We start from the raw sequence: 15,367 nt of genomic DNA, 5'->3' as shown, positions 1-15,367 counted from the left end.
CCTCCTCCTTCTCTGATTGTGAAGATATATATATGAATGATGTCACGGCTGTGTAAGAAACAAAGGCAGGATACTGTATATATAAAGATGAATCTCCCCCCACGATAAAGATCTGTGATGTAATGACATCTCACACTAAAATACTAAATAGATCATATGTAAAAAAAGTTCACAAACAATTTAGAGGACCATGAGAAATAGAAAAATTATGGAATTTGAATGAAATTTAGCTATGGAGAATCTCTTTGAGAAGTGGAAAGTATCGCAGCTTGCTGGGGTTCCTCCCCGCCTCCCAAAGATAAGCAGCAAAATTAGCTAGGAAAGAAGTGGTTGAAATTAGCTTGAACTTTTTAACTTTAATGAGTTCAATGAGGCTAGACAAAGACACAGAAAAGTTGCACGTTGCCACATACAACACAGTAAACAGAGTCAAGTTTTCTACCTGAACCAAAGAAATGTAACTAACTATTACTATAACATGCAGAGTTCACTGGTTAATATACATAAACTGAGCATACTGTTACTAGGTTACACTTCATTCAGATATTTTTGATCTTATAGTGGCTGATGATGGGAAAAGATCCAAGGCAGGATGTGTGTGACATAAAACCACATTAATATTTAGCAGCCTTTCTAAAGTATCAAATTTTGTCCTACTTTACTATGTAGGAATAAAGCAGGAATAATTCAAACCCTGTAGAGTTAATGGTACTTCAGACACTGGAGCTGTGCCTAGTTGTTCAAACATTAGTGGTTCCCTCAACTTAAGAAGTGCTCACAAAAGACCTGAGTTTGCATTCACTACCTGCTCCAAATTCCCTTTTAAGTGTGCTGGCCTATTTAGCGATCTCTAATGCAAAATGAAAGCTCTAGGTATGTTGTGAATACAGGATCAGCCCCCAAATTTGTGTTTTTCTCCCCAGCATAACTGTGGCTGAGTCATAAGGAATTAGTTATTACTCCACTTGTTTTAGCAGAAACCAGATTACAAATTAGATTGAAACTTTAACTTTTCTGACCTAAATGCTCTAGTAGTAGTAGCAGTTTGATTTTAGGAATTATTCTACGGTAACAATATTTATATTACTTAAATATGAGGCAAAAATGGTGGTGTATCTTCTCCTTAAGGAAACCCTCATTTTGCAGAGTAGTTGCAGTGGGGAAGATATGGAAAGTATGAGCTTCTACATCGATCTCCAGCCTCACTCTTAGAGCATGCTTTAAGCTTCTGAAGGAGTCCCTATTTGCAGCCTACCACGTCCACACTGCCAACTTCCAGTTTTGAGACTTTTTGAGGAACAATTAATCTATTCATCCTCTTTAGGGCAAGAATGGCAAACACTTTTCTTGCCTTTGTCATTACTGCTGCCTTAGCAAAAAGTTGGGACAGAGACTTCCTTCCAACCACAATACAGACAGCCATAAATGAAATATCTTTTATATTTCTTTGGAGATGTGTAATTGTATATGGTTGATGGCAACCAACTGTATCTGGAATCATAGAACAGACACTTTAACTTGCTGATTTTCTTCCATCTTATATGATTAAAACTATGTATAAAAATGCATCTGTCAAAACAGATCTTTCTCTGGCCAGAGTGTACTCCTTTTTTCTTCTAAGCCTGACATTCTTAGACATTAGTAGGAGTTCCCGTGCAATGATTCTTTTTTGCTTCCAAGTTCTTCTTGGCTTTGAATGCTCCTGATACCTCAGGATGAATGGAATCCAGTCGCTGTTCACATTGGAAGGCTGCGAGGAAGGCTGTCCTGTAGTTGTTGTTCATCCAGCCATAGAGAAGTGGGTTAACAAAGGTTGAGCACATGGCAATGACATGAAACACTGTGTAGATTAGCTTGTACTCCTTCAGATCTAACACCTTACTGTCAATGTCACTGACAAGCTGGAAAGTGTGAAAGGGCAGCCAGCTTACAGCAAACACCACAACCACGCACACCAGCATCTTAGTGGTCTTCCGCCGCCGATGGTGGTAGTTGTCACTTCCAGCCCCAGGGCTGATATGGTTCTTTAGTTTGGTCCAGATACGAGCGTAGGCATAGGAGATGATTGCCAGAGGCAAAACGTATTGGATCAGGAGCATAGAGACACTGTAGATGGTGCCATAGTTGAGTTGCCCCTCACCAGGCCACTTCTCAGAGCAGACCACAATCTGGAAATCAGGAACGATCTCAATCAGAGAGTATTCACGGAAGATGGCCAGAGGACTAGCCAGTAGCGCACTGACAGCCCAGGCAACTCCAATGACCAGGAAGCTTATTCGCTTGGAGATTTTGCTCTCCAAATGATAGACAATGCAGCGGTGCCGGTCCAGGGCAATCACAGTCAAGGTAACAGTAGACACGTGTACTGCAAGGCCCTGGGCATAAGGCACCAGGTAGCACAGCACTGGGCCCAGCTTCCATTCTCCCAACAGTGTGTAAACTAAGGTGAAGGGCAGGCACAGCGTATTCACCAGCAGATCAGCTACAGCCAGATTGGCAATGAAAAAGTTAGTCACGGTGCGCATGCTCTTGAACTTAATGATCACATGGATCACCAGGGAGTTGCCCATCACACCCAGCAGGATGATGAAGCAATAGGCAATGATGAGGACTATCTGCACCTCGACCAGGTTGGTACTGTCTTTCAGTTCTGGTTTGGGGTCAGATGGCAGCTCACTGGGTGGTGTGGTGAGGCCTGGCAAGTATAGCCTGGTGTACAGCTCCATTTTCACTTCATTTGTGCGGTTCTTTTCACCCAGTACTCCTATAGGGCCCATGGTTGCAGCTAACTGGACTACTCCAAAATAAACAGTGGAGCTGCCTCTGAAACACAGCAAAAACCACACAGCAAATTGGAGTAAACCAAAAATTGTGTATGTAGACGTCATTTAAAACATACAAAAAATTAAATTACAATAAACTAAGTAGAATTAGCAGTAGGATTTTTTTAGTTAATAAAGTGTGGTTTCAAAAGAAGGTTAGACTTTCAGATGAGTGACAGTATCATCTGAAGTTATAATAACTAAATTAAGACCACAAGAGATATTTGGTTAGGCTGTGGGGCATAAATGCCACTGACTGGGTTCAGCAAGAAGTTTCCCCAAAGTTACAGTATTTCCTTCCTCTGAGGCTGAGGGCATTGGCCACTACCAGAGGTGAGATACTGGACTTCAGAAGATGGGCCAATGATCTGTTCCAAGATACACTTGGTACGTCCACACTTTCTCACTCATTCATTTGAAGCCCAATTCTTTAATCTTTACTCAGCCATAACTGGCGTCCCTAGCCTCTGTTTGACAGAAGCTGGATTGGGTGACAGGGCATGGATCACTTGACAATAACCTGTCTGTTCATTCCCTTTGGGGCACCTGCCATTGGCCACTGTCATAGGACAGGATACTGGGCTCGATGGACCTCTGGTCTGACCCAGTATGATCGTTCTTTTGTTCCTGCTGAAAAACTGAGATACAGCTCAAATGCAGTTTGAAGACAGTAGAGTATATTTACTTGAGCACAGGAAGGATTTGGATCCTGCTGAGCAACACATCCTTTGTCATAAACTAATAACCCAAGCCATTATTGACTTTTGCACAAAACTGCCATTGATATCAATGGGGATTCTACAGGTGGGTCTGTAGATCTGTGGATCAATACAGCCCTATGAAACACAAGGATCTTCCAAACTTTCCTCAAAGTATTTTCAATATTCAAGTTTTTAGTCATATATTCTTAGCTAGTAAATATAAACCTGCTGCTCTAAACCATTAGGGCTAATTCCTGACATTTTTCTTTAAGAAAGCCAGTATCACAAGGCAGCTACAAACACCACTTTAACTGCACACTGCAATAAGAAGCAGAATAGCTGAAAAACATTACTAATGTTCTGGATTGTCTATGTAAACCATTAACTTCTAATTTAAACCAAGAAATAAAAAGTATGTAATGTTTCTTTTATTATAGAAGAATACCACCATTTTTCTCAGAGGAAGTTGCCAACCAAGTTTCTGACTACAGTGAAAGAGAACAGCAGGTCACATCCTCCTCCCTTTGAGGATAATGGGACTTTTGGCACTGATATCAAAATCATATTGTTGTCTTCCTTGCACCTATTGAGCCAAATTCTACTCAGCTACACCAATGCAACCCTATGATTTCGACAAGCTTGCATGGATATAACCGAGTGCTCTGTATTTAAAGCATTTTAATGTTGGTGCTCTGTAATTAAAGCATTTTAGGGTTAATTTGTAATTTGCACTATAATACTGTGCAAAGTGAGTAAGGACAAGTAAGGGCCGTAAAGCTAATTCTGAGTGAGCTGCCCAGATCGATGAAAGAACAAGTGGGCACTATGCACCTGCTTACTCCTCCTCCTGGAGAAGGTAGGTAGTGTTGGATGGGGAATAAGCAGAGCCTTGGCTCTACTCTGCAATGCACTGGACAGCATAAGTGAACCAGTGTGGGGGTGTCAGAATTTGCTGCTGGTAGAGGCCAATCGCAAATTATTAATTCTTCCTCCCACTCCCACCCCCTACCTTTTCAGGGTTGGGGGAAGCAGAGAAGGAACTGTGCTTCAGAGAAGATGTCTCTGAGAAACAATGCCTCCTGGGATTACTCTTTCACTCCTGGGACAGTGCAAATTATGCCCTACCCCTCAGTCAGGTCTCTGCCTAAAGACATAATTTTGCTATTAATGTCTGAGATTTAATATTGCTTTTATTTACATAAGGTTTACTGTAGAAATTTTTTTTTTTAATTTACAGGGGGAAAGCGTTTAAACATATAAATGTATGTCTTTGATGGGATTTCCTGCACTAGTTGGATTGTCTTTACATTTGCAATTGTTTCTGGTTATTGGGGTTTGGACACTATATCAGGCATCTGCAATTAGTGTTGTCCCCTAACAGGCGACTAGGCCTTCTGTGCTACGGGTGCATCCCATACAATAGCACAAGCAAAATTTGAATGAAGGATCTTGTGGATTAAAAGCAACAGTTTGACTATATGAGCTGAAAAGTAACTTCCTTCAGGCTAAGCCAGTAAGAATTGTGTTATCCTCTACATACTGTGCAACAAAAGGAGGTTTAGGCCCAATCTACATGGCATTATTCAGACAGCAGCTCACTGGGCTTCATCCTGCAACTCTTATTTACATGATCAGTCCCAAGACTTCAGAGACCCTACTTCCTGAACAAGGGTGGCAGGGCTAGGTCCCTAATTACCATATTTTTGTCAATATTGTTGAAAAATACAGGTGATGTTTGTATAATCTACAAAGATAATGCTACACAAAACCTCGGAACTGCCTTTTCCTTCTCACTGTGTCCTGATAACTGAGAACGATCTGTATCTGTTATTACAGTGGAGATTTGATAAGAGTAAAATACTGCTAGACTCCCAAAGATCTCAGAATTATGCATTGGAGAATAGAGTAGCTCATGTTTACAAACAACAGCAGGAGAATTACCCTTTGACAGGGTGCAGGGTTTCAACCCTTTGTATTGTGAGACATTGGCCAGACCTTGGAGGAAAACATAAAAATGATTTGATAGTGTCTTTCCTTTTCTCAAAATATTTCTCTATTTTTTTCTCTATTCCCCTCCCTTCTCCTGCCTCCCTTCACCTTCTTTTAAGCAAAAAAGCAATTAGCTTTCATCCTGCCACTTTTTTTCTTTGTTCCTGTACTTTGTGGGGTTTGCTCCTTTTGAAGGTAGTATTTCTTGTTAACACAGCACAGTTGGAAGAGAAGGTTTGAAACTCCAGCAGAGAAGAAATAATGTTTGGTTTAAAAATGAGATAAATTGGACAAGTTCTACAATATTAACTTGCACAGCTGGTGACAAATCAAGCTCTCCCACAGTACTATAGAAACTACACATTTCTCTGATCTATACTATCTACTGTGTCCCCTCTGCTCTGAACCTATCTGTTCTTTCCCACTGTAAGCTCTTCAGTTGTGACAGTGTGTTGACTGGCAAACTGTATCTATTGCACAGCATTGTGTGTTGTGATAAATATTTTTTAGAATATCTAATCACTCAGTTCCTTTAGAGCTCTATACGTAACTTTATATGAACGATGCAAAGTAGAGGATTTACAGAGAAGTCATGAGAAAAGGAGAATCAAACGAATAATACATTACATTTATAAACAATTAATCTATTATTAATATTATCATGCATTTGTAAAGCACTTGGAATTTGGCTGAGGTGAACTCAGATATAAAAAAATGTTTAATACATGCATCACATTTCCTAATCTTCATTACAAATCCTCTGTGCACTTTTCTAGGGATGCTGTCCCCTTAGTAATTCATGACCGTCTTGTTCCTCCTGATTAACAGGATCTAAAAATTTGTACTGAAGTCAGAGCCATGCACTGCGTATGTAACATTGTGCCTGTGGAAGATTAAAGACTAAAAGCCAGGGGTCCCTAGTGTGTATTTTTCTACAGTTGGTGAGGTGACATTAAAAGACTGGCGCTGAGCTTGTCACTTTCGCCTGCCCATTTTCAGTCACCCAGCATCTGAAGTTAAAGGTTTTGTTGAGGAGAGCAAGGGCTGCTTACCCCAACTGGCGATGGGCGCTGAGAAGTAGCCAGCGTCAAGCAAGAGCCTCCTTGCTCCTTTGCCAGCCTCTACTACTGGCTTGGGAAACCGGGGCTCAAAACAGGTTGCCTTGGCCGCTGCTTTCCTGGTGCTGAGCAGTCCGTGCCCGAAGAGGGAAGGAAGGGAGCGAATCCGCCCTGCCACGGCCAAGTCTGGAGAACAAAAGGCGCAATGGGGGGAGGCGGTGACGGGCAGGAAGGCTCGGGGCAGGAGTCTCCTACCAGCTGTAGCCCTAGCGCGACTCTGTCCCCAGCCCCCTCCAGACTTACCGAGCCAGCTGAGCGCGGCGCCTCTCTCCGCCGAGCCGCGCCCGGGCAGCGATGCGCCGCTCTGGCGGGAGGCGAGCGGGCTCGCTCAAAGTTTGGCGCCGCCGCCCAGCGTCCGCATCTCCGGAGGGGACTCGGGGCGGGGCGGGAGAGCGGCTCACCTGGCAGCGCCGCGGGTGCCCTAGGCAGCGTGCCTGCAGCCAGCCCAGCTCGGGCGGCCTCCCGCGCGTGGGGAGGGGGCGGCTCCGCCCCAGCTCGCTCCGGGTCACGGGGGCTGCGGGGATGCCAGAGCCGGCTACTGCAGGGGCGGGGCGGGGCGCTGCGTAACAGCTGGAGTCCGCTGGCTTTGGGACTGAACCAAGCCGCCCAATCTACCCCACTGGGGGCACCTGCCTGGCTAGCGGGGCTCGCCACACCCTAGAAACTAGGGCCAGTCATGTCCCATGCTGCAAACACTCAGCTGCAGCGGGTGAGCCTTGGTACAGCTTGTCACTGCCCCCAGAAGCGCTGGAGCAGGTTGTACGGGGGGGGGGGGGGGTGTGGAGAGCCACTGACCCACACTGTAAACCCTGGATATAAGGGAACCACTTCAAGCCACTGAGTGCTGCTGCACCCGTAGTTCCAACACCTATGCACGCCCCTCCCCCCCAGCAATCTTACCTCTAAAATAAATGTGGCTTCTCCTCACCCGCCAACAAAAGCCAGTCCCAGCTCCATGTGGGCACTTTAGTGGCACTTTGCAGCCTGGAAGGGAAAAAACAGCAAGTCAGGCCCCAGATCCCCAAAGGCACTGCGAGTTAAGCACCTACTTACCTTTGAGGAGTTGGGGGCCAGGTGCTGGATGTAGGGTTTTGTAGGGCTGTTGCCTCAGAATTCATTGGCATCTGGAGGATGAGCAGCTAACCCTATTCTCTGTCCAGGCCCTGGGAACTGGGACCAAAAATCAGTTGTGGGGAGGAGAATTCAGGTAGCCCAAGTGCCCCCTTGTCTCTTCTGAGGCAAAGGCAGCTCCAGGCACCAGCACACCAAGCTCATGCCTGGGGCGACAAGCCGCAGGGGGCGCTCTGCCAGTCACTGCGAGGGCAGCAGGCAGATTGCCTTCGGCAGCATGCCTGTGGAGGGTCTGCTAGTACCGCGGCTTCAGCGGACCTCCCGCAGGTTGCCGCCAAATTCGCGGGACCGGGGACCTCCCGCAGCGAGCCACCGAAGGTGGCCTGCCTGCCGTGGTTGGGGCAGCAAAATACCTAGAGCCGCCCCTGCTCTGCGCGTCCATCTCTGGTGGTTGGGAGGAGGGGGGGAGAGCCTGAAGGGAGGCCAGGACTGCCTCTCCTGACAGTAGCACTTTGTTTACTCAGGAAACAAATGTTTTAGAATTTTTCTTGGCAGGGAATAAAAGCTGCATTATAAGAAATTGTTAGCTAATGTGCTAAATAACCCATTCTGACAGTCTAGTATAGACAACACAGAGTATGCATTTAACATGTGCTAGCTGATCAAGTCAAAGCCTGGAGTTGTACAACATGCTGGAAAATGCACTAGCTAACACCTTCAACTAACAGACCTTTAAATCCCAGTCAAAACTAACCCTCAGGGCAACTTCGAGCTCCCTAGCTGGGCTCACTGATCCAACCTCCTTCTCTACCCCACCACCCTCCTCAATGTAGTGACGAGGGTACTACTCAATGGGAACAATAAATATGTGTAGCATGTCATCAGATTTAGTCAAAATGCAGCCAACATTGAGGGCAGGCGAAATATTAAACTGGATTTAATGGTCTTAATCATTTACCTTTTTCAAGCTAATCAAATATGAGAAACAGTTATGAAACACAGGCCATGTAATTTAAATTAGCTTCTTCACTATTGATTGTTTTAGAATTAAAAGACATAGCAGTGTGTGTATAATAGGTATATAATGAGCATACTGCTAACTGTTGCTCCCACATTGGTTTGATGATTTTCTCATCAACCAATGCAGATTTTCTCTTACACTGTACTACTTTTAGTAGGAAATGCATATGCTTTCAGGCACAACTAAAAATATATGTGGCAAAATTTTCCTATAAATAACAGGAAATATTATGGTCTGTTAGGGAGCTGCCTCAAAACCCAAGCACTGATAGCAGAGAGAGTCAGTAGCCTGGACCTGTTGCAGAACTTATATCTACTGAGTCTCTGCCTATAAAACAGTCCCGAACAACTTTCTTTGTGAGTCCCTGACTTATAGCCCATAAAACACCAGTGGTCCATTCTCATGGTATAGATCACAATGGAACATGGATTGTCATATATGAAATAATGAGCTACTTGACACCTCAAGGCATCATATTTAAGACAAAGAATGAGATGTAGCTATGGATATGTTAACTTCGCATAGTGTTACTGAGCAAAAGAAGGCTAACATAGACAAAGTCCTTGAAGCTTGTTACAATGCAGACCATATTTACAAAAAAGTGTTGGTAGATGTAGCTAAGCATGTCTCAAGTATACTTTGTGGTAGATCTGAGACTGCCAGAGCATGGAAACTTCAAAGACTATTTTATCTATAAACTGTTCAGTGTAGTTTTTTGTGAACTAGGGATTATATTATGGCTCCATGGGGGAGAGATTTACAGAGCTTTCTGCAGGAACTAAAATCACTGGGGGGAAGGGTCTCCTAGGCTGACTCATCCCTTTAAGAGGAAATGGGGCCAGCTTCACCTGTTGCATAATTAAATCCTAGCCTGAGGGGACAGGACTAACGGAATCAAAGGCCCAAAACTGAATAAAGGGTCAGCCTGAACTGAGTTAGATGCTTGATCCAACACTTGATTTGAAACTTTTAACCAAAAGGGTAAACCCTGCTGGAAGGGTTTGAAGGACTTTAAAACCTACCATGGTCTCCATATGGAAGATGGGTGGTACCTGGTAAGCTTAGTGTGTATGTAAACTGTTTCTTAGTTTATGCAATGTTTTCTCTGTAATGCTTCTATCCCACGTAAGTGTATTGTGCCTTGTGGAGGCTGGCTGGTTGATGGTAAACCCTGTCATTGTCCATGAGCAGTAACAGGACAGCAAAGTCTGAAGTAACGTCAGACTTGCTAATGTGATCACAATGAAGAGTAGGAGGAACTGCAGCCTAAATTCCTGGTCTGGGGAGAGAGAGATATGAAATCCTACCCTAAGAAAGGTAGTAGCTACAGTCTGAAACTGCAATGGGGCGTCCTCAAGGAGCACACAAATGGCTCAGAGATGAAGTTACAACAGAACTGTGTGTGACAGAGTGTGAATACAGAAGTATGTTCTAACTCTATTGTAATAATCTTTGTACAAAGTATGCCTTGTAAGGGATCATTTGAAAACTCATAATTTGCTGGTCAGTATTGTCCTGATAAAATGCATGGCATGGCATATGGGATTACAGGATTCTCCTGCATGATGTTAAGCATGCATGTTCAGAACTGACATAGCACCAAACTGGTCAAACAGGCCTGTCTTCAGCGAAGACTGTATGTATGCCTTAATTTCCATTTAAGAAGTAGATGGAGTCATCAAGCAGGAACCTGGCTGGAAGCATGTGGTGAGAAATTTTGCTTGGATCTAATGTTTTGTTAAGTTAAAGTACTTACTAATGTGTATCTTTATTTGTGTTGTAATCATTTCTGACCCTTATGCCTCATTACAGGCAGTCCTCGGACTTACGACACAATTGGTTCCTGAAAATTGTGTTGTAAGTCGAAACGTCATAACTCGGAACCACAAACCATTCCATTGCGGGACCTAGCATCGTAAAGTCAAAACCAATGGTCATAAGTCGAATCAGGTTGTCAATTCAGAAACATTGGAAGTGCCATTCACCGTAAGTCAAATGTCGTAAAATCGAGGACTGCCTGTACTTGTTCTTACTTAAAATCACTTTGTAGTTAATACACTTTGTTTTATTTTTTTATGTAATCCAGTGGGTTTAAACTGAAGTGTCTAGGTAACTCCATTTAAGGCAATCAAATACCATATTATTCCCTTAAAGGAGAAACAGACTTAATATTTCTGAATGGTCCAGGAAAGGGCTGGGCCATACAGGACAATTTCAGGGGGGAAATCTGAGACTGGGGGTATGTTGGCATCATCCTTAAGTATAATCAAGGCTGCCAAGAACCAGGGTGTAACTGGCAGGCCTTAGTTACACACAGACACTCAGGCTATAGCTTGCATGCTGGAAGGCTGTTTGTGAATGCCTCAGGTGCGAGCTACTTCAGCAAGGCACTGCAAGGCATCCTGGGTCTGGATTGCATGCCAATATGTCACACTGTGCTGTACCTGTTTAATGAGTCTCAGCTTTTAAAAAAGCTATCCCAGCAAACTCCGTCCTGCCTCAGTTTTGCCTGAGGGAAGACCAGATGTTTCTGTAAATATCTCAGAAGTTCACTGTCCCACTGAAGCAAAGGAAAGTCCCTTGCATGCTTACAGTATTATCCAGGTTACACTCATGGTGCAGCAGTTACTTGATAAGGCTCATTTTATTTGTGAATTCGTAGTATAAACAGTATTTCTGCACCAAGTAAATACTACCACTGCTATAGCACCAGATTCTGATCCTCTTACTCTTGCTGGGTACATCTTAATATCTGTGACTTCAATGGAACTAATCATAGAGTAAGACTGGTCCTGAAAACCCAAAAACAATTGAAATTGCACAAAAAAGCCTGCGTTTAAATAAACTATGTAATTATTCTCGGCCAGATCACAACACTCTTATTCTCATTGGCCAGCGGTTATTCACACAAATAGTCCCTCAGATATTACTGATGACAATGTTCACACAAATAGGAATAACTGATGGCCAACATAAGGAAGGGTTTGGCCTCAATTTGGGGTGATGTATGAGACATGTATGAGCCATTGCTTTTGAATTCTGCACCCCTTGTATGTAGACTAAATTTGTAAATGAGGTGTAATTGCTTCTGAAAATTTTACCCATAATGCTAAAAATGGGATCTGAAAGTTTAAAACTATTTAAATAAAGTATCATGAATTATCCCACACCCTGGTTGCTAGATAACAGGCCCAATCCAGTTTTCACTCAGGCAAAATTCCCAAATGAAGATGGGGGGTGGGGGGTGGAATTTTGCCTGACTAAAAACTGCCAGATTAAGGCTACAAAATATTCTAAACTTTTTCAAGCATTTGACTGTACATTACCCCACTGGAAGGCAAAGCTAAGTCATGTGGAAACAGAAAATAGTTCTTAATAAATATACATTGCACTCTATTGTAAAGGCATTTTACAATATATTTAGATTTTAAAATTTTAGATAAAAATCACTCCAACTATATTGTATATCTGTGGAAGAGAGGGCTTGTCATGGCAGATTACTCACTCTGGCACTTCAAGTGCAGAAGGTGGGGGCCCACAAGGATTCTAAAAATTAATACTTGCCACTTTGGGCTTATATTAATTACTGCTTTTCTCTTACCTTGGATTTGTAGATGCTGCCACCACCCAAGAAGGCGCACTTGGGAATTCCTTCCTGTTGGGTACCCTTTCACACACACACACCCTCGGGGAAGAGCTAAGAAGAAAACAAAGGAAATTAGCTGTTGCACAACCTCTTAGGACACAAAAATCCAATTTTGGTCTTAAAGGTAAATTTTATTAATAATAATATAAAAAGAAGAAAATATATCTGGGACTTAGGCATTTGCTAGATTAAAAAAAATAACAAGAATTAAGCACCAGGAATAGCTCTCTTGAGGTCCAGCTTCAAGTTTACAAGCAAAACAAAAGCACCTGGGGTTAGCACAGACAAATCCACAAGCCATAAAGAAATAAAAGAGAGAAACTTAATCATGACTTCCTAGACATTTCCTGATCTACTTACATATCTGGAGTTTTTGATGAGTAGTTCTAGGTACGGTACTGATATCTCTTTATATGTGGGCCAAGCTTCTCACAGCATAACTGCATCATGTCTGCCTCTTCCTGAGAATGACAGAGACAGACAGACAAAAGGAGTTTTGTTTTAATTTTAAAAAGTTCTAGCCTTCCCATTGGCTCTTTTGGCCAGATGCCCACTCAATTCCTTTTACCTATGCAGAGCAGTGAGACTTATTAACCCTTTACAGCTAGAGTAATTAGAGAACAGCTACTAAGAGGGATTTTATAGATGCTGGCTGGCTGAATGTCCCCCCCTCCATCCATTTATCACAGGGCTTTACTGATTTTTTTTGGTTAGATTAATTAAAGAGTGTAACATTTTTATAACCATTATATCTTTCAATGTTAATTTACAGGAGAACATAAAAGAAAAAAATTGAGTACTTTAAATGTAAATGATTTATAAAGTTTACGCTAACAGATAGAGGTATTTTTAATGAGGAATTCAGCATGCAATGCAGTGGAAACCTTCAACAGATTTCTTGAAATATGTTGCTTCAGAAATCAAAGAAATGCATTCTGTTAATTTAAGTGATTTCATGCATTAAATATTTACTAGTGAAAGGAAACATAATATAGATGAGATTGTAAACTCTTTGTGGTATGGGCCATCTTTTTGTTCTGTTTGTAAATATTTTGTTCTGTGTTTGGAAAATTAATGTTACTTGTGGAGTGGCTTGTATGAAATGACTTACATGAAATCAGTCCAGTCCTATTGTTTTATTTATTTTTATTTAGAATAATAATGCCAAACTGTACTAGACACCAAAACAAAGAGTCTCTGCTGAAGACCTTTAAATAATTTGTCATGATATGACAAATGTCAACTAACAGAGGAGGAGGGCAGGATCAGGGCAACAACAATATGATTGTGCATTTACGTGGTGCAACATGCACCTTCCATGTCACAAACCACCAGAGTTGACACAGCAGTCTCAGTAAAGAGGCTAAAGACTGAATCAGCCATGGTGGTTCTATCAGGTCTGCACTGAGCTAGTGTGGGAAAGTTTAAACATTTACTGCCCATTGCATTTTTACTGTACAGAGAGAAGACTTCACTTTCCAAAGACCACCAGTACTGGAAGTCAGTGGAATGTCAGCAGTTAATTTGGCCCCAGATTAAAATGCTAAAAAATGAATTTGGTAGTTTGTCCTTGGTTTCTGTGTATAGACCATTGGTGTAATTTCACAGAAGTGAATGGAGTTACAGCAGAACTTGATTTGTCAGTATCACAGAACCACCACGGTTGGCAGACTTTGTTCAGAAAATGCCCAGAATCAGATCATCAGGAGTGCAGGATCAGACCTGAGATACGTTGGCAGAGATGAGTAAGGAAGTTTGCATAATGCCTGCTCCCGCTGTGCCTTGTTCAAGACAATTTTTTCTTTCATTTACACTAAATTTACTCTGAGATTGGAAAACTATTACACTCATCAGAGCTGAATGTGAAATTTTTTGACCAAAAAAACTTTACAGCAAAAAATGCAAATTTAAGTCACCCAAAACACTGAGCAAATTCACATCAATTTTGCCAAACTGTTTTTGGGCTGGAAAACGTTTTTTAAAAAATTCAAAAATCTGAAACATTTAATTTTGATATTTTCAAAACGAACCATTTCTATTTTTTCATTATTTTTCTTTTTAATATAATCTGTTAACACTCAAAAGCTGAATAAAACTTTTGAGGGATTGAATTCTTTCCAACTTTTGAATTCGCCAGTTTTTTTTTTTAAACTTTTTTTTTTCCTGCCCAACCCAAAAAATGTTTGGCTTAGGACTGCCAACAAACTGGAGAAGAAGAAAAAGGGGAGAAAAAAAAAAATCTACCTTGGTGCACTAACGTTTAAAAGTAAGGAGTGTTCTGTAGCATGCAAATTTGGTCCAAATCCCTCAAATTCTTATTCATACATGAGTGAGGTTTGCAAAATGGAGCTTTATATGTAACACTGGTAGACCTGTTTAAAACACATACGCGCGCACAGCATTCCCTGAAAGTTGTGACCTTGAGAAAACAAATTTGTCTCATCTAAGATTTTTCACATAGTGCCTGTCACCATGGTATCTAGTCACTGCACAAAATTTAAAGCCCAGGAAAAAGTTTTTTATGAGTAAAGTATCCAGTCACTTAGATTTGTAATAAAATTGTTTGTGTGTGTAAACCCATTTTTTCCTATTCCCTTTTACGAGATGCAGTATGAAATATCTGATTCTTTATATATTTTTCAACCTAGAATAGGGTACAGCTTTAAGTGTATGTACATACCAGTCAGGTATATTTGCCTTGGAAGATTATGAAGCTATTGGAAGTGAATGGGAATAACTGGTAGACCTTCAGGGTACCAATTTCAGATTGCTAACAATACACAGGGATTCCAGCTAAAGCCCACCAGTTAACACTCATCAACCAGCTCAAAAACCACTCAACTTGCTAAAGGCTTGATTCTGTAGCCTGTTTGTCTGCAAACTATGATAAAATTTAACAGGAGTTGAACGCACTGAACAGCTGTGGAACTGAGCACTTTGTTTTCCAGTACAGTCCTTTCAAAGTATAACATACAAAAATACTACATGCTAAGAATTCT

The 15,367-nt window shown here is 41.9% G+C and overlaps 1 protein-coding gene across 1 annotated transcript; it reads right to left on the bottom strand.

The window, feature by feature from the left end:
- Positions 1–1,424: 1,424 nt before the first annotated feature.
- On the bottom strand, positions 1,425–2,811 carry NPY2R (neuropeptide Y receptor Y2). Its single transcript, XM_075066783.1, has one exon. The coding sequence runs from the start codon at positions 2,775–2,777 to the stop codon at positions 1,632–1,634; it is 1,146 nt and encodes a 381-aa protein (XP_074922884.1). The 5' UTR covers positions 2,778–2,811; the 3' UTR covers positions 1,425–1,631.
- Between the last annotated feature and the right edge of the window lie 12,556 nt (positions 2,812–15,367).

The sequence above is a fragment of the Chelonoidis abingdonii genome, chromosome 5 (assembly GCF_003597395.2).
Source record: "Chelonoidis abingdonii isolate Lonesome George chromosome 5, CheloAbing_2.0, whole genome shotgun sequence".
NCBI classification, from domain to species: domain Eukaryota; kingdom Metazoa; phylum Chordata; order Testudines; family Testudinidae; genus Chelonoidis; species Chelonoidis abingdonii.
The sequence above is the reverse complement of the archived record's forward strand: the minus strand, read 5'-3'. Positions and strand labels throughout refer to the sequence as shown.